Below are 19,900 nucleotides of genomic sequence, written 5' to 3'. Positions count from 1 at the left end.
AATATATACACATTTTCAGAACTTGCTTTTCATCGGCCTTCGACATTGGTAACAGTCACATCATTTATAGAGCATCTATTCTGATTGTTTTGAGGGGACTCTATATCTACTGCAATCATTCTTTCAATGAAAGCTGGTTGTTTTGGAGTAGGAAGATCTACAATCTCGCTGTTTAGCATTGAAATAACAGTAGATATAGTCGGCCTATCTTTTGCAAATTCTTGTACGCACAACAATCCCACATGCATACATCTCTTTATTTCCTGAAAATGACATTGATCTGTATACGGTAATGCCATAATGTCGTCTTCATTCCACAACTGCCATGCCTGAAAATTGCAAATATTATCTTGTTTATGAAACTGTTTTCTTTGAAAGTTTAATCTATTATTATTGAAGTGATCATGTAAACTTACAAATCCCAAAAGGCTAAAGGAATGCTCTTGGTTATAGAAACTTGTGTTTCTTTTCCCACTAATGATCTCCAGTAATAGAACACCGTAGCTAAAAACATCGGATTTCTCTGAAAAATGTCCTCCCATGGCGTATTCGGGAGACATGTAGCCGCTGCATGTTAATATCAAGACAGCCATATCTTAGAAGAGAGAGTAATGATGAAATCTGACTTAGTTTGTGAAAGAATTGTCTACTTACTATGTTCCGGCTACCCTTTTTGTGTTGGCTTGATTTTGATTGCCTCCAAAAATCCTAGCCATTCCAAAGTCTGAGATTTTTGGATTCATTTCTTCGTCTAGTAAGATATTACTTGCTTTTAAATCTCTGTGAATAATCCGTAATCTAGAATCTCTGTGTAGATAAAGGAGACCTCGGCTAATTCCTTCAATAATTTTGAAGCGTTTTTTCCAATCCAATAGTTTTTGTTTGGCCCGATCTTTAAGCAAAGACAGACCAGATGAAATCATTAACATGTACAAATGGAAAGAAAATTGCATGACTATAAAGGAAAACTTAGAGAAGGCATGCTGCATGTTCTAACCGAAGAGAAACGCATCTAAGCTTCGGTTGGGCATGTACTCGTAGACCAACATCCTTTCGTCTCCTTCAACACAACAGCCAAGGAGTCTAACAAGATTTCGATGTTGGAGTGTAGATATCACCAGCACTTCATTCATGAATTCTTCTGACCCCTGTCCAGAACCAGTCGACAGTCTCTTCACTGCTATTTCTTGCCCATCCTTTAATGTTCCCTGAAAGGAAAATCAGCTCAGTGAAGTTCAAATGTGACTCATTTGCTCAAAACCCACGGTTACCTTGTACACTGGACCGAAACCACCCTGCCCTAGCTTGTTTGAAAGGCTGAAGTTGGTCGTCGCAGTTGCAAGTTCCTCAAATTTGAATAGTGGTAGTCGCTGGAGTTTAACTTCATCTATGTCATCCCCCTTATTGGATAGCAGCATTTCTTCACTTTTTACTTTGTTCACTGATACAGAAAGCAGTAAGTAGTGTATTCACGGCTACAACCCAATGTGACGGTTTCAAACCAGGAAACAATTAGTACAGTGAACACTACCTCTTTGTTTGGCCATCCGCCTCCATAAGAAAAATGTGGAGATGGCAATGATGATAATACCAATAACTACTGTTATTATGATAATCATATGCCTTTCTTTCTTCGTATCTGCAAATAGAGAGAAATGGTTCATTAAGTTTCTTTTATCTAGCCACAACTGAATACCAAGAAATTCTGTCGACTAGAAAACTGTTGTACCTTAGCAAAAAAAAGCAGATAACTCAAGCAATAGTAAAATAGAAAAGACAAGAATTTACCAAGTTCTGAATTCTCTATCCGAACGTAAAGATCTAGCCCTCCTGTGGACAATTTCTGCATGTCAATTAAGTTTTCACTCCATGACATACAACCAATACCGGCATCATATGCATAAGCAACACATGAACAATTCTTCAGGCATTGTTCTTTGCATTTGTCTTCCAGGGTAGGTGACCTCTCTGCAAAGTCTGGCACTTTCATCATCTCTAGCGTCAAAAACCCATCGTTGCTAGATTTGCTGCCATTGTTTACTCTCTCACACTGCAAAGGTTTACTCCTGACACATCCACTAGCCCAATTTCCTCTATTCCATTCCTTTGTATTCTTGGGCTCAAACCCTCTTAAGCAGCTGCAAATTGGTTGTTTCTGAGAGTCACAGCTTCCAAATGCCCCACACTTGCCATAAACATCACACTCTGTTTCCAGAGCAGACCAACTAATGTTCCAATCCCTCTTCCCTTCATCCCAGTTTCGTTGTATTAGTTTTCCTTGTGAATTCAAGTATATATACGATAAATAAGACTTGCCAACTAAACCAAACATAACGTAAAAATTTCCTTCTTTGTCATCCACAACATTAAATCCATCAAGGTAAAATGAATACATATGTTCGACGCCAGTAAAGATGAGACCATTCCATGGACCAGTCCGCCAATACGGCCTGGTATTGTTCCAAATAAAGACTTGAGGAATGTTGAGGGGTTCAAGACCCAGAGAGAAACTACCATTAGATGGATCAGAAGAGCTTTTCCATGACGTCAACCGCACTTTCTCACCTGTTCTTACATTAGTACTAATTTTCATGGTTGGCATGACGGTATCAGAAGGTTGTTGAAAGCTCTCCCATAAGCTTGCTCCATCAGTGATACCCTGCAACACAAGGTTTCCAGAGTCTAAAACCTGAGCACTTGTATTCGTTGCTGGACTTTTTACATTGGATGACCAAAGAATCTCCTTTTGTCCATTTGAAACCACTAGATTGCCATCCTCTGCTATCATGACAACCCCAGAGTCATCTTTGAGGGGTTTGTTCCTGTTGGCTATCCAAACAACAGATTGTTCAGGAATGCCAATATTGTACCATATCCCCACATAGCGATCTGTAGAATTTGCAGGGCTAAAGAACCCAAACCGGAATACCCCGCTGTTGGAGGTTATAGCCTCAGGATCTTTGATTGAGTTAGACGATGTGATAGTGTCCATAGCGGTGCCAAATTTTATACAATAACAGGATAGGAGAAGAAGAACTACGAATCTTGAGCCACTGATTATTCCCATAACTCTGTTTTTCATGAGAATGCTGGCCCTGTACACATGCTGTTTTTGTTTTCTTGAAGATTAAGTTACAATTGTCAGAGTAGAGATTTGTACCAGGTCGTAGCTGGATTTTCTTGACGATTAAGGATGCCATGCACAAATTGTCTTCACTCGGTTTGACTATAGTCTGCATTGATCTTTTATTCAGAACTTAAGGTATGAAACATTAGAAGTTGTTAGGGAAATACGTGGTACTCCATTTTGAATAATGAGTAGTCAAATGAGAAAAACACTGCGTAATAGCTTAGTTTTGTCAATCTTTTTTAGTTTTAATCCATAGATCAACTCCCCACCCACCGGCGTGTCAAGAATTTAAGGGACTTCTACTTTCTCAGTGAACATGATACACACTTTAGTGATTGAAAGTAAATCTTGATAAATTAATTATTTAATTTGATTTGACCAAATTGATGGCATTGCTAGGAATTCCTGGAAACAGCCTGCTGAAAAAACACAGGAAGAAAGCTCTCGGAAAGAGCCTATCTATATGCAAGACAACACCAGGGGTGCCATCTGGTGTTGTGTTCGTCAACATTTTATATTTCCACAAAATTGGTTGACAGCCAAAAAAGCTTTATTTTTCTAATTTCTTCCCTTGAACACCTATAGTTTTCTGCTACGACTTGTCAGGTAGAAACCGCGTGAAGATAACGGAGACCTTGACTAACCCCGTCAATAATATTAAAGCGCTTTTTCCACTCCAAAAGTTGTTCTCTTATTGGATCTTCAAGGAAAGGTCACCCCGTACACTGCTCCAAGGCCACCCTGCCCTAGCTTATTTGAAAGATTGAAGTTGTTTGTTGCAATTGCAAGCTCCTCAATTTTAAATAATGGTAGCTGCATAGGTTTATCTTCATTTATGTTGTCCCAAACTATGTCATCCCTTAAAAATTTTGGTTGTGCTTCCCCTGTATTGAACATCAGTTGCTCTCCACTTATGTCTTTCTTAGCTGATACAGAAAGTATTAAAAAGTTTAACAAAATGCTCTAGTCAAAGTATTGAACCATTATTACAGTGGACATTACCTCTATGTTTGTCCATCCACCACCATAAGAAAAATGTAAAGATGGCAATGACAACAAGTCCTATTACCACCGTTTATGATAATCCTTTGTATGTCTTTTGTTTTATTTGCAGCCCAAACAGAATGACAGAGAAACCTAAATTTTAACTTCTATGTCTATTAACTGAAAAATTCCATGTGTGTACATGTGCACATAAAAGCCTTAGCTACAAAAGAAAATAACTGAATAAATAGTAAAATTTTTTTACACAAAATAAACTAATTTACAAAGTTTTGAGTGCGCTAGGCGAATGTAAAGATCAATCCCCCCGAGAGAGAATTTTTGTATGTTAATTAAGTTTTGGCTCCATGACATACAACCAATACCAGGATCTTACGTATAAGCAATACAAGAACAATTGTTTAGACATTGGTCTTTGCATTTGTCTTTTAGGGTAGCTAACCACTCTACAAAGTCTCGAAATTTGGCTCTCTATAGCTTTAAAAACCCATCTTCTCTGCCAGATTCATTGCCAATGTTTATTCTTTCACATTGCACAAGTTTAATCCTCACAGATCCGTTAGGATAATTTCCCCTGTTCCATTCCTCTATGTTCTCGGACTCAAACCCTTTTAAATAGCTACAAATTGATGGTTTGTTAGAGTTGCAACCACCAAATGCCCCACACTTGCCATAAACGTCGCATTCAGTTTCTTGAAGAGACCACGAAATGTTCCAATCCCCTTTCCCTTCATCCAAATCTCGTCTTGTGAGTTTTCTTTGCGAGTCCAGGAAAAAATAGGACAAGACAGCCCATTGTGTAGCAGCATAAATGACATAAAAGTTACCTTTTTTGTCATCCACAAGATTAATTCCATCAAAAAAAAAAAAGGAAAAAATTACGTTTTACTCGCATGCCAATAAAGATCTGACCATTCCAAGGACCACTCCGCCAATATGGCCTGGTATTGTTCCAAATGAAGATTTAAGGAATGCTTAGAGTGCTGATACCAATAAAGAAACTACCATTAGATGGATTAAAAGAGCTTTTCCACTATGTCAACTGCACTTTCTCACCAATTCTTACATTATTTCTAATTCTCACGGTTGGCATAAATGTATTATAAGGTTGTTGGAAACTTTCCCACAATCTTACACCATTAGTGCTATTATCTTGCAACACAAGCTTCCGGAGTCTAAAACCTGAGCACTTACATTGGCTACTCCATTTTTTTACATTTGACTACCAAAGAATCTCTTTTTAACCATTCAAAACAAGATTGCCATCCTCGGATATCATGACAACTTCAGAGTTATCTTTCAAAGGCTGGCCTTTATTGGCTACCCAAATAATAGAATTTTCAAGACAACCAATATTGTACCCAACCCCAAGTAATGATTGCTAGAATTAATAAGGCTAAAGAATCCCAATCTGAAAACACCATTGCTGGAGGTTATAGCTTCAAGATCCTTGATGGATTTAGAAAAAAATGATCGTATCCAGGGTAGTGCCAAATTCTGAACTATAACAAGACAGATGAAGAAGAACCAATAACGTTGAGCATCTAATTATTCCCATAATCTTTGTTTTGCATGAGCATGCAGGACGTGCACACAGGCTGAACTGTTGAATGTACTGAAAGAATGCCATGAACAAGTATTCCTTGACTTTTGTTTCCATACTCTTGATTTATTATGGTATTAAATTTTACAAAGTTGTTGGAACTTTGCTTTATCTGAATGAATCATTTTTAGTAAAATATCCATGAACACCATTGTATGATAACTACATCAAGTAAAAGTTTAGTGTAGTCAACCTTTCTTAATCCATTCGTTAACTCACTTCTAGTTGTTTACCCACCACCACCAGCTTGGCAGGACTCTCATGGCCTTGAACTTTCTCAAGAAAGGTGATCATATCATAGGCATAGGTTAAATCTCAAAATAGAATAATTTGATTATGGCAAAATTTTGTGAACTGCATATTGATCTATAGTCAAATTTCTCTTAACCTTCCATTATTCTAACCCTGCCAGGGATTATCTCGAAAAATGCCTAACAAACCATCATGGTTGTTGTCTGTGGATTGTCTTGCTGATGTGTGTGGAGCTAAAGGCTATGGTTTGATTGTGATTTTTATTGTGTTGTCTTTTGTATAGGTTGTGTTAGGAGTTTAAATTAAGTTGTGAGGTTCCAGAGGCTTTCTAGTGTTCTTATTAGAGCTGTTGACATCAGAATGTTGTAAAGATACTAATGGTGGTGAGGTTAAAAACCCAATTAAAGTGAACATTAATCTTAACGAGATTAGAAAACTCCACTAAGGTGAATAATAGTCAAAATCTCATTTTGGTTGACCAAACCAAAGATATTAAAATCTCTTACTCTTCTGAAAAGAGCTTAGAGAAAATAAGCATTCTTACTTACTAAAAATAATATTTTTTATTAATTCTCAACTTGAATGTGTCTAACAATTAATCCAAGATGGCTTTATATAACTATTCCTAAAAAGAAAGCTTTCTTACTTTTCTTATGTGAGATTACTATAATTTCTAAATAAATATATATATATAAGGAAATAACCTAACCTAAACTTCCTTTGAGTACAAGTAAAGTAAAAGATAACTTAGTCTAACCTAACTTAATGCACAAATAACCTAAATAATATACTCTTGTATCATTTTCCTCAAATTGGAGAAAAATAAAATGGCTTGCATAGGGTTTTTTATCTATATCAAACATCTTTCACATCTAACACTTCTTCAATAACTCCAGTCTTAGCAATTAGAAGGTGCTAAGCTTAAGCGTCTATAATAGATGCAATCCCATCAATTCCATCAAATGGATATAAATCCGAAACATTGAAAATAGAATTGATTTGTAACTTAGGTGACAGCTCAATTAAATAGGCGTTTGAATTGATTTTCTTTAGCACCTTGCAAGGTCCAAACTTTTTAGACTTGAGCTTGTGATAAGTACCCTTAAGAAAAGTTTCTTACCTCAAGTGCACAAGTACTTAATCATCTTCCTCAAATTCTTGTTTACGACAATGTTGATTGATAGCAAACAAAAATACTACGTTGCTGGCTTTTAAGGCAACTTTTACCTCTTCATGAATTTTTCGAATATGATAAACAAATAACATCACCAACCATTCAAATAATCCATCCGGTGTTTTGAAGGTTGTTTTCCATTTATCACCACTCCTCATTATAATTTGATGATATCCACTATTCATATCGATATTTAAAAATACATTGGAACCGACTAGTTGATTAAGCATCTCATTTAATCGAGGAATAAAAACACGATACGTAACTGTGATTTTATTTATGGCATGACTATCCACACATACCCTCCATAAGCTATCTTTCTTTAACAAAGTTGAGCAAGTACAAAAACTTTTACTTTCATGCATTAGACCTTTCTGCGACAACTCACTAACTTGCGTTTGAACCACCAAGGACTCACTTTGTGCATGATGAACATCAATTTCCTCTATCTCCTCATCATATTCATCATAAACTGGTTTTAATTTCTCCCAATCCAATTAATCCTCCGCATATAACTTCCCATAAAAATCAACTGCTTCAATCTTGACTTCTCCGCCACTTAAATCAAGAACGTGTAGTAACTGGTCATCCAATCCAACTCTTACCACTTGATTTACAAGTCCATCTTCATCATTGAAACTATTATTATTAATTTGAGCAGCATCATGTCTTACGAGTTGTTCTTGTAATTCTTGAACTTAAAGACATAATTCCTCTACCTCGATCTCGTGAGCATCTCTTTGATGATTTTGACATCTTGGTGGCATTTTGTTGTATAGTGATGACAATGTGGTGATGTAGAATAACAAAAAATATAACAAAACTATAAAACAATAAAAGAAATAGAATTAGCTGAATAAGGGGAGTTGATATTCGACAGGAACCCATACTATGCAACAAATAATGATCCTCTTATTCTAATACCAAATTAATGCCAAGGAGTTGTGAAGACACCGAGACATTATAAAACACACCAATCATGGCGAGGTTAGAAACCTTACTAAGGTGAACACTAATCTTGGCAAGGTTAGAAAACCCCACCAAGATGAATAATGGCCAAAATCCCATTTTGATTGGCCAAACCAAAGATATTAAAATCTTTTACTTTTCTAAAAAGAATTTAGAGAAAATAAGCACTTCTACTTACTAAAGAAAATATTCTTTATTAATTTTCAACTTGAATGTGTCTAATAATTAACCAAAAAGGTTTTATATAACTATTCCTAAAAAAAAAACTTTCTTATATACTTTTCTTATGTGGGATTATTATAATTTCTAAATAAATAAATATATAAGAAAATAATCTAACTTAAACTTTTTTTAAGTACAAGTAAAGTAAAAGATAACTTAATCTAACCTAACTTAATGCGTAAGTAACCTAAATAGTAGACTCATGTATCAACTGTTGCCTAGGTTTTGTTCATACTGATTTTTCTGGGTTTGGGATCATTTAGCAACTGGGAGCTGTATTTTGTGTATGAAAGTAAAATGATCCTTTTGGAGAGGATTTTGAAATGTTATTCTTGAATAAAGAATAACAGGTCAAAATCTTGATTTGTCTAGCGGTGAATAAGTTCTCCTCTGTTATGAATTTATTACGAATTAAAAAAAGAAAAAAAACAAAAAGCAAACTATGGGGAAAAGAGGCTATTCATATGTAAGTGAAGATCAGGAGTTTACATGTTGCATTTTCCCAGCATTTTCTCAAAAATTGGTTGATGGCTTCAAGATTCTTTTTCTGTTTTGTTCCCTTAAATGCCTTTGAGATAAAAAGAACATAAAGCTGCCATCTTCATCTTGTATTGGAGACCACGAACTTAAGATTTTCGAAACAATTATCGAGTCCTTTGATCTTTTTATCTTCTTAAGTTTTACACAAAGTTAACAAAAAATGAGCGTGCAACTTTGGTCAAATACCAATAATCCAGCAAATCTTATTGTACATTAATTGATATACTATGAAGCACATCTTGATGAAACAAGAAAACAAACATCTTTCAATATTCATTAGTTGGGACTAATTCAGGACTTCTTATTAATTCCTTATTTCTTCAGGTTGAAAAACGTAGTTGGAAACAGTCCTACAGCTGAGCTGTTTCCTTGTCAAGGAGATGCTTCCCAATTGCTTCTGCTATCATTGCCAGCGGCTTAATACTCACTTGGGAAGCAACTGCTGCAAGCTTGTCATCTACTTCATACTCTATCGATGACCTGATGATAGATGATCGGGAATCTTTCTCCAGAATCTCCAAGCGAACTCGGAAAGGATCAAATCCAAGAGCTTTGTACCCTCCTTCAACGATTTCAGTTTCCTTAACTCGATTTTCATCATCAACTTTTGTGAATTTTTCAATCATATAGCCATCTACAGGGCTTCCTACAAGGAATTTATAGTGGGAAAAAATAAGTTACCAAAAATCCAAGCCATAGACCAGTCAAAAACATAGATTATTACTTCCCCTTGTATAGTTCATGATTAAAGAGTATCCACATAGATCAAATCCTATAATTCTAATACAATATATAGCTAGTACCTGGCCGAAATGTGACCTTGACAAGAGTTCCAACGTCTCCATCACCTTCAATCACTTCTACGATTCCAATAACGTCCCCTAGTAGTTTGTTAACAAGCCTTCCGAGCTCGAGACTACCGTATACATCCCAAATGACAGCGGCCGGCACAGCAACCAGAGTATCCTGTGAGAGATGACCGTGCATTTTTATGCTGCGCTTGTTTCTCTGATTATTTTCTTATAAGTTTATGGATATCGCATCCCTTGCCGGTATATTTATACAGCCTAATGTGGCCTTTAAAAGTGCCAAAACAACGACAATTCGTAAAAATATACCAAGGCACTGCACCGGCCCCTGGTTTGTAGGTTTCTAGATAGAGTCTACTATGTTTGGCCGGAAAAGATCCTTTTTCCCTAGAGATCCGGATGCCCCTACTCCTACCATTAGATTGTCTCTTTCAAGAAGGGACTTCCACGTAGGCAATCTTTATTTTTTTTTCTTTCTTCGATAAGTTGAGATTTTGGTGCAAGTAATCTTGATTAATAAAGGTGAAAAAGAGTTCTAATCTATAATTCTATTCAAATTTATTATTAAAATTGTAATTAAAAATTTTCACATTTGTTGCGTTTTAACTTTCTTTTTTTTTTTTGGAGTGAGAATTTTAAATATTTTAAACACATAAATATAACAAGAATTTTTATCGATTAATTATCAATTAACTTTAAATTAAACTTCTATCTTAAAATTTTATAATAAATACTAGAGTAGGAACTGCTCGTTCATTGGCCCCTCCTTGATAAGCTTGTCATTACTATGTGCAAAGTCCATGCCCCAAGTTAGGTTTCTTATCTTGACATATAAAGCACATATTAAATGGTAATTTTATTATTTCTACCTACTCGTATCAAATTGTTTTAAGTTGAATACTCGTTCTAAAAATTTAGTTAGAGTTCAAGTTTATTTTGCTCTTGTTATTTTCGCCTTTTTACGTGTTGTTCACTTGATATTTCAATTGTTAGTGTTGAGTCTACACGTGAGAGGAAGTGTTGAATTAAATATTAAATTTCATGTGATTTTTTATTCAAATTGAATCTCTACATCATTTATCAATTAATTTTAAGTTAAATTATTAAAAAAATTATCATTCTTATCCCGTTCAAATGAGATTTGTTAATGCGGTAAGTTTGAAATTTCTTAATTCAAGAAATAGGGCCAGGGCCTTTTTCCTTTTTAATTTCAATTTTTTAAAAATGGACTTCATTTCTAATTTACTAATTGTTAGGGTTTGGTTTAGAACAAATTAATGAACAGAGAGAAAATTAAACTTATACATAATAAGAGTTTAATCTAAAACTTAAACCTAAAGATATTAAAAAAAATTTTATCGTTGAGATTTGATATCATCTCCAAATATATTTTTGATTAATTACATTATTAAATGTAAAAATTATTTTTATAAATATTATTTATTATCAGTGTCTCGAACCACTAGTCAATATAATTACATTGAAAAGGTTTTGGACGGTGAATAAGAATGAATATGTTATTTATAGACTAAATTCCGAAACATATATAATAATACTGTAAATTTTTGACGAAAATGTGGAAGTCTGTTTTGATAAACAATGAAAGGATGAAAACTTTCGAATTCTGTATTTGGACACCCTGGGTTACATAGGCTGCTCAAATCCGACCGATGCATTTGTGGAAAAAAAGACATACAAAGGAATGGCCTTTCATTAGAAATTTAAATAGCTTGCCTTTGTCAATTTCAAGCGGCGATCATCACCATTTTCTTTTTTTAACTATTTCTTAATGAAAAGTATCCCACCATTTGACAAAAAATAGTTGCACCATATTTTATTAATTTTTTTAAAAAATATATGTTATTGATTTATTAAATATAACAAATCAAAGTTATATAATTTCATATGCGCTTCATTATTTAAATTATATATTAAATAATGAATTTTTTTAACATATGTATGTATGTATGTACCTAACTTTTTTTAACATGGAGTTAGGAGGAGAGGTGGTGAAGGAAAACTTTGAAAATTTTGTAAGGAGATGTCATGAAACATTAATAAAGAGATCTAATGCCAAACTGATTAACAGTGGAGGGTGGTGAAGGTAAACTTTGAAAATTTTTCTAGGACATGATCGGAGCTAAACGAAGAAGTTGGAATGCTATTAGCACAATACTTTTCTACAAAGGGACTAAAGATGACAATGCAAAGATTCTCACGACTCTTCTGATCGTTGGAAGAATGGGCTCTTTTCAGTTTATGCTGGAAACGTAAGTACCAAAGTGACACGGACATAGCTGAATGATTTATTCAAGGAATATGGTACCGTTGTTGATACATACATTTGGAAACCTCGTTCAGCCACCTCCACGAACAGACCCACTTTTGCCTTCATTCGATATTGATATCCAAAAGAAATGTGGAAAGCCATAGCGCAAGGAAATGGCATCAACCTGGATGGAAGAAGCATTTAGTCAACAAAGCTTTCGAAGGAAGCTTGGGTATCAGCTAACCAAGCTCCTATTGGCACTGTGGCTCAGCCAAACCGAACATATAAGGAAGCTTTAATCAGTGGATCGGGGAATAGACAACTGCAAAATTCCAAGCCAAAAGGAGTTGCCTCAGGCAAGCTTCCACCTCAACCGGTTGATATCATTTTGCCCATCCCCGAGAATGAAATTGAATGAGTCCAGAAATGTGTTATTGCAAATTTGAAAGAGGAATTCCCTTTCAAATTAATTCAGTCGCAACTATGCCAACAAGGTATTCCGGTGACAATCAGGTCATATGGCTACCTAAGAACGATTGTTATTTTTGGGGACAAGGTTGAAATGAAGTATCATCTTATCTGATTATCCAAACCTCTTTAAACTATGGTTCACTTCCATTGTCTTATACTCTGCGCTTGAGGTAAGAGGTATGAGGTCATTTTGGATCAAGATCGAAAACTTACCTCTTCATTTTTGGTGTGAATCTATTTTCAGGAAAATCGACAGTTTGTGGAGACGAGTAATAAAAGTCGGTAGTGCCACCACCAATCTGGAGAGATTAGATCATGCTACAGCTCTTATCATGGAAAAGAATGAGGCGATCATACTAGAATGGAAGGAGGTGGCTATAAATGGTAGCAAAATTGTGTTGAAACTTGGTGTGGATGCGCAAGCTACTGATAAAAATAAAGTTTCGGTTGAAGTCGCTGAAAACTGTTCCAAAAAACCTCTCGTTGATATGATCATCGTTAAGGAAAGGACAGCCATTGTGAAGCCCCCGATGGACTGGGCAACAAGGTCATTTCCGTATGAAAATTTGAATTTTGATTTGGTAACCTTGGACGCGCGGAGTAATTGGAACAAAGGAGCTCTTAGTGATGTTGGACCAAGGATTGACAAACACAAACCTAGCTTTGCTGTAAATATGAGCCCACCAACTCCATGCCATGTCTCGAGCGCAAACCACACTCCTGAAGGTAACCCAGTATTCCAAATCGGGCTTAATTTATTCAGTGAGTCAACTGCGCCTTCAAGCCCAATTCAGGAAAACTCATTGGATTTACCACTCAAGGTTCCAAGTTTGATTGATGCTGTCAATCTCTTTTGCCTAGAAATGAAGACCATAGCTCCAAGTGAAGAACACTATAGTGCATGCCTCTCTCAATTGGAACTCTCAAGCTAGGAAGTTTTGGCGTGTAATGGCAGCACTGAGAAGACATCAGTCTTTAGAGACTCAAGTGGAGGTGCTGAAGAATAGTTTCCTACTACCCAAGTTTGTGGTCTAATGGAAGAACGGGATATGAACCTAAACTAGGAAACTGACTGAATTGAAACGAAACCTCTAAGCCCGACTCCAGATGAGGTAATCCCTGCTAAAAACCTGAGAGAAGAAATAAATAGTGAATCTGAGACACTTTCCATGCTTCAAACTAGGCAGAGAAAACCTTGGACTGGTACCCGCAGAGGCAGAGGAAGAGCTTCTCACCAAAGTGATTCACAAGGGCATGGGAAAGAATGGTCAATGTTTTTGTCGATAATGCTGAAGGAAAGCTCTGAGAAGTATCTTGGTCTGACTACTAGCTTCTGCAATTTCAAGATGAGTATCTTTCTCTGTTGTGCGTTTTCCTATTTTCTTGCTTAATGGCTATTATTTCTTGGAATATACGGGGTCTACGACACCCGATGAAGAAAAGGGTGGTCAGAGGTCTCTTTCTGAAGCCTAAGCCTAAAATTTTGCTAATTCAAGAAACAAAGTTACAAAATATTGAATCTAGAGTAGTTGAAAGAATTTGGGAAAGCGGGACATGCGGTTGGATAGCTGTTGACTCAGTAGACTCCTCTGGTGGATTACTTACTTGTTGGTGTGATGATTTCTTTAAGGTAGAAGACTATGTTGTGAGCTGAAGGTTTATTCTTCTCAGAGGTAAAATTCTGGGTCTTAATGATTATATTGGTATTCGGAATATTTATGGTTCGAATGGAGAAAGTGAGAGGTTTATCGTTTGAGGGGAATTGCTTTAGGCCATCAAGGCCTAAGATATTTATTAGGTCATCGGTGGTGACTTCAACGTCGTTAAGTGTGTTGAGGAAAGACTTGGTTGCACTGTTACGGCCAATTCTATGGTTCAATTTAGTAATTTCATTGAAGAGACAGGTTTGTTGGATATCCTTATGAATGGTGATAGCTTCACCTGGGGTAGATGCAGAGAGCGTATTTCTTTTAGTTAACTGAACCGATTTCTTATTGCAATTGAGTTAGTCGAAAATTGGCCTGACCTACTTCAGTTATGCCCTCTAGCTTCTATTTCCGATCACAACCTTGTCATGATCAGTATTGAGGAGTTCAATTGGTGTCCAAAGCCGTTCCGTTTCTTTAACCACTGGCCTGAGGATAACACTTTTCTAGACATGTTCCTTGCGGCACGGAGAGGAATAGAGAAACTGAAAGGCAGGCGGGCAAGTGGCAACTATATGACTTAGGCTCTGTGGTACTAAATAGCATATTAAACAGTAACAGCAAAGGGTTTTTGGTAATATGGGAAATATTATTAGCAATCTTGAAGCTGATATTCATAGAACTGAAATTGATTTTTAGGGAGGTGTTTCTGATAAGTTAGAAAAAAGCCTTGCTCGAAAAAAAAGTGAACTCTGGAGGTTCTTATGATTGGAGGTCCAATTATAGAGTTAAATGGCTTTTGGAAGGTGGCCGAAATACGTGCTACTTTCACAGCATAGCATCCACCAGATGTGAGTCCAATTATATAGGCAGTCTCTCACACCTGGGAAGAGTGATTACTGATCTGGTTGATATTAAAGAAACTGCAGCTTGTCATTTTGAAGAATTATACAAGCGCGGACTTGTGGCTCTTATGAGGAAGTTAAGCTGCCGATTGGTCAAACTTTTCGCTCGATCTGCTGCTTATGGCGACTCACCCCTCTCGGAACAGGAAATTTGGAAGGCTATCGACAGTTAGAAAGGTGACTTTCACCTTTATATTTGTTATTCTCTAGTTACTTTCACCTTCTTATGTGTTGTTCACTTGGCAGGCCTAATCATTTCATTTGTTAGTGTTGAGTTTACACGTGAAAAGAAGTGTTGAATTTAATATTAAGTTTCATGTGGTTTTCTATTCAAGTAGAATCTCTATATCTATTATCTATTATCAATTATCAATTAATTTTAAGTTGAATGGTTAAAAAATTACCATCCTTATCTTATTCAAAAGAGGTAGTAGTAACTTTTTCCTTTTATTGTTAATGTGGTAAGTGTGAAATTCTAAATTGAAGACCTAAGGCTGGGGCCTTTTTCCTTGTTAATTTCTATTTTTTTAAAATTGGACCTCATTCTAATTTACTAATTGTTATGGTTTGGTTTAGAACAAATTAATGAACCGAGAGAAAATTAAACTTACATATAATAAGAGTTTAACCTAAAATCTAAAACTTATTTCACTCTCATCATTTTGTATGCAAAAGGAGAATTATGCGATTAACTTTAGAAATACAATGAAGTCAACATCTAACTTCATCTTTGCACTTTATGAAAGTAGACCACTAGATACATCTGAGAGTTTGTAAAATTATTTGACTATAGAGTTTACTTTTTATAATAAGTAAATTATAAATAATTTGGATTCCTTTAACAAATAATGAGAACTCAAGTGTTTATGTTTAATTTCAGAACATGACACTTTTATCTCTCTTGATTTTTTTGCTAATATCTTGTTCATTTTTTGGTGTGTAAAAATAGTTGGTAACAAGCCTTTTATATATGCTTGCAAGTAGCTTTTCTCAAGAACATAAGCTTTTCATTAAAACACCTCTTTGTCTTAAAGATACTTTTATATTTTGTAAAATATAATTTTTGGATAAAGATATTGTTTTAATAATCACTTTGTGGAAAAATAACCATTCATTTTACAAAACATAATCTTTGAGCTATAATATGAAAAGATAACTTTTTATATATAAACTTTTCAACTGTGGTATTTTTCAATTGTCACATATATTTGGATTCAGATGTCACTTTACTAAAAGACATAACTATTTACATAAAAAGACTTTCATAATCTAATAGTTACATTATATACTTTATCTAACACAACCTTTGAGTTAATATAACTTTTTATTATGTGATATAATTTTTTTATTTTGAAAATACACCAACATGTAATTACATTGAAAAGGTTTTGAATGGTGAATAAGAATGAATATGTTATTTATAGACTAAATTCAGAAACATATACAATAATACTGTAAAATTTTGCTCAAAATGTGGAAGTCATGTTTTGATAAACAATGAAAAGGATGAAAACTTTCGAATTCTGAATTTGGACACCCTGGGTTGTATAGCCTGCTCAAATCCCAGTGATGCATTTGTGGGGAAAAACGCATACATATGAATGACCTTCTATTAGAAATTTAAATGGCTTGCCTTTGTCCTTTTTCAGTGGCCATCATCACCTTTTTCCTTTTGTAACTTTTTTTTAATGAAAGGTATCCCACCATTTGACTAAAAATAGTTACAGAGTATTATATGAATTTTTTAAAAAATATATTTTTTAATTTATTAAATATAACAAACCAAAGTTATTTAATTTCATATAGGTTTCATTATTCAAATTATATATTGAATGACAGAACTTTTTTAACATAGGTATGTATATATACACAACTTTTTTAACAAGAATTTAAAATAGTCTATTTAAATAAAAGTTTGAAGTAGTTTCGATTTTTTTTTCTGAACATAATTATTTAAATACAAAAAAATAAAAAGAAAAACCAAGCCTTTAGGTTGAATGAAAGACAATGTAGCTGCATAGCACATACCCTATTTAGTGGAGTTCAATTTTTCTTTGAGATATTTGCCAACGGCTTCTGCCAATACTTCCATAGGCTTGGTAGTCGCTTGAGAAGCCATTTCTTGAAGCTTATCGTCTATTTCATAATCCACTGATGACCTGACAATAGATGAGTCAGCATCTTTCTCAATTATTTGCAAGCGAGTTCGATAAACATCAAATCCAACATCTTTGAATCCTCCTTCAATGGTTTCTCCTTCCTTCAAGCGTATCTCATCATCAATTATTGTGAACATTTCCTTCATATAACCAGGTCCAGGAGTTCCTAAAAGGATTTCAATATCATAAATCAGTCACAGATATCAAGGAAATAAAAAACACAAAAATGTAGCGTGCAATGGCAAATATTATTATGGTTCTAACTAACCCCAGAAATTTAATAAGAATTCAAATCAAGTCAACATCCTGAATCTTTTTTTTTTTAAAAGATTTTATTAGTCTCGATTTATATATCATTTCAAGTTTCTTATTTACTATAATAGACTTTGCATAACATATTGATAGACATTAAAACTCTGTACACTTACAAAAAGATAGCGTAAAAAATTACCGATCGTGAATATGAATCTTATGTCTAAGCTTATTTCACAAGAAAGAGCTATTTGCACTTAAGCAAAAAGATGAACATAGTTGTAATACTCAATATCTCTCATATGATATGACTATAATTATTAAGATTTATATAATAATTTAAGTCTATTACTATTAACAATTTAAACTTAAACTTTTAATTACTACTTGATTTAAATTTAAAAAATTACTAAACCAAGTTTCAAAATTCAACTTGATGAAAATCATTAAAAACAATTGTATATATGTTTACCTGGAGGGAATGTGACTTTTACAATAGTGCCAACGCCTCCGTCACCTTGGACAACTTGCACTTTGCCCACAACATCTCCTAGCAGTTCATCGGCGAGCTTCCCGAGTTGGAGACTACGGTAGACATCCCACATCACAGCTGCCGGAACCTCTACCACGCTATCTTGTGATAGATGGCCGCGCATTTTTTGCTCCTACTTTGCTAGTTTTCTTTTGAAATCTTTCTATTGTAAGATTATAGATTCGTTGCAGCCGTTTTTATAGGGATACGGCTTCAGGAAATTTCGACTATATGAACAAATTTGGCACGCAACACGCTGTGTAATAAAGGTGTCCTAAGCCGGTATGCGGCTTTTTCCAAAAGTCCAATCAAATTCTTACCCGGCTCCTTGGTTTTCATTTCATATTATTTCAGTATTAAAATAATAAAAATATATTTTACAATTAAAATTAAAGAAGAATATACTTTTAGATAATTTAATTCAATTAAATCAAATCAGATCGAACTCGAGACTAAAACTTTATGTCCAAATTCGACCCAAATCAATCTCAACTTATAGCCCTTAGCAGGTAGCATGAACCTTTGTTTATGTAGCTTAAGGTGTTTTCTTAAAACTAAACCTTTGAAAATTTTAATGCTGTATATATTTAAATCCAAAATCATTGTGTTAGTAATAATATTAATCCATATGAATACTCTCTTTGTTTATCTCACTTTATCCATTTGGATTAGACTTTCACAAAATTTAAGGTAATAGTTTTATTTTTTGATTTAATTTTAGTAAACTCGTCACTTTGTTTAAAACAAGTTAAATATGAGTATATCACAAGTGATTTTACTCATTTTAGCATTAATGTTTTTTATAATTAAGAAAGGAAGATTCGAATTCTGCTTTTTAAATAAAGAATCATGTACCAATCAATGAGCTAAATATTTGAGTGTGTTTTAATACTAGTGCTTACCAAAATATTTTTTTTTATGTAGTTTTCAATAATTCTAGGTTAGTAATTAAATATAAATTATTGGATACTTCTAAAAGTTGAACTAGGATAAAATAATATGTACGTATGCATATAGATTTAGTTCAACTTGAGTTTTTTTCATTATATACTAATTTGTTGATTCCTTCGTTAATTGATTGATGATATATATAATATTTCAAAAAAATTTTAAATTATTTAAAAAAATTTAAATAAGTCTATATTCTTTCATTATAGTCAATCAAATTCTTATATTTATATATTAAGTCAAATAAGTTATTATAATTAATGATTGACTAATTGCTATTGATCACAGTATCACTTTTTATTCTATGAGAAGTTGTGCTAACATGACACAATGGATAATAATATATAATGTTGATGTGGTATGATGACATAATCACGTGATATTTTTTCACCGTCTACATTAATATCACATCAGTGTAAAAAAGATAAATGATATTTTAACTAATCACAGTTTGTTAACCGTTACTCATAACCATCTATTTGAATAAAAAATAAAAATATATGAACTTAATTAAACATAATAAAAAATAAAAATATTATTTGAATTTTATTAAATAGTACAAGAGCTTTTTAAAATGTTACATCTGGATTAATTGATTAATTATATTTGTTAAGATTTATTCAGTTGATTATATTTGATGCGTATACTTATATATATATGGTTATTTTTTTAATTAAAAAATGTTGTTTTAATATAGTTGTAGAGATTTATTGGAGCCATTATAGGTGCATATATGTATTAAGTATTTGATAATTTTATAATGAATATTTAATTCCATAATAAATAATTTAGCATAAACTTTTTAAAAAATATATTCATGACATGAATATAGCGAGCCTCTTTATTTAAAAGCTAAGCTCAAGACTAAAGAATCCCGACTAAAAAGCCCTACTGTTGGAGTTATAGTTTCGGGACAGCATCCATGATGGATTTAGATGATGTGATAGTCATGTCCAGAGCACTGCCAATTTTAAACAACAGCAACATAGATTATTCCCATAACTCTTTGTTTCCCAG

The 19,900-nt window shown here is 33.9% G+C and overlaps 3 protein-coding genes across 3 annotated transcripts; all 3 read right to left on the bottom strand.

Annotated features, from left to right (window-relative positions):
* Positions 1-12: 12 nt before the first annotated feature.
* LOC110415243 (G-type lectin S-receptor-like serine/threonine-protein kinase At1g11300) lies at positions 13-3,109 on the bottom strand. Its single transcript, XM_021426832.2, has 7 exons — positions 1,789-3,109; positions 1,532-1,639; positions 1,272-1,441; positions 998-1,208; positions 655-892; positions 417-567; positions 13-329 (listed from the first exon to the last, which is right to left on the bottom strand). Exons 1-7 carry the CDS (start codon positions 3,080-3,082, stop codon positions 30-32), a joined length of 2,472 nt encoding a protein of 823 aa, XP_021282507.2. The 5' UTR covers positions 3,083-3,109; the 3' UTR covers positions 13-29.
* A 5,964-nt stretch (positions 3,110-9,073) lies between these two features.
* LOC110415687 (norbelladine synthase-like) lies at positions 9,074-9,955 on the bottom strand. The gene is made up of 2 exons (XM_021427381.1): positions 9,696-9,955; positions 9,074-9,538 (listed from the first exon to the last, which is right to left on the bottom strand). The coding sequence occupies exons 1-2, from the start codon at positions 9,877-9,879 to the stop codon at positions 9,243-9,245; spliced, it is 480 nt and encodes a 159-aa protein (XP_021283056.1). The 5' UTR covers positions 9,880-9,955; the 3' UTR covers positions 9,074-9,242.
* Positions 9,956-16,823: 6,868 nt separating this feature from the next.
* LOC110415701 (norbelladine synthase-like) lies at positions 16,824-18,116 on the bottom strand. The gene is made up of 2 exons (XM_021427397.2): positions 17,876-18,116; positions 16,824-17,317 (listed from the first exon to the last, which is right to left on the bottom strand). The coding sequence occupies exons 1-2, from the start codon at positions 18,057-18,059 to the stop codon at positions 17,022-17,024; spliced, it is 480 nt and encodes a 159-aa protein (XP_021283072.1). The 5' UTR covers positions 18,060-18,116; the 3' UTR covers positions 16,824-17,021.
* Positions 18,117-19,900: the final 1,784 nt, after the last annotated feature.

This window comes from Theobroma umbraticum, unplaced genomic scaffold (genome assembly GCF_002168275.2).
Source record: "Theobroma umbraticum cultivar Fairchild unplaced genomic scaffold, ASM216827v3 scaffold_147.0, whole genome shotgun sequence".
Lineage (NCBI taxonomy): Eukaryota > Viridiplantae > Streptophyta > Magnoliopsida > Malvales > Malvaceae > Theobroma > Theobroma umbraticum.
This window is presented reverse-complemented; position numbering and strand designations above follow the sequence as displayed.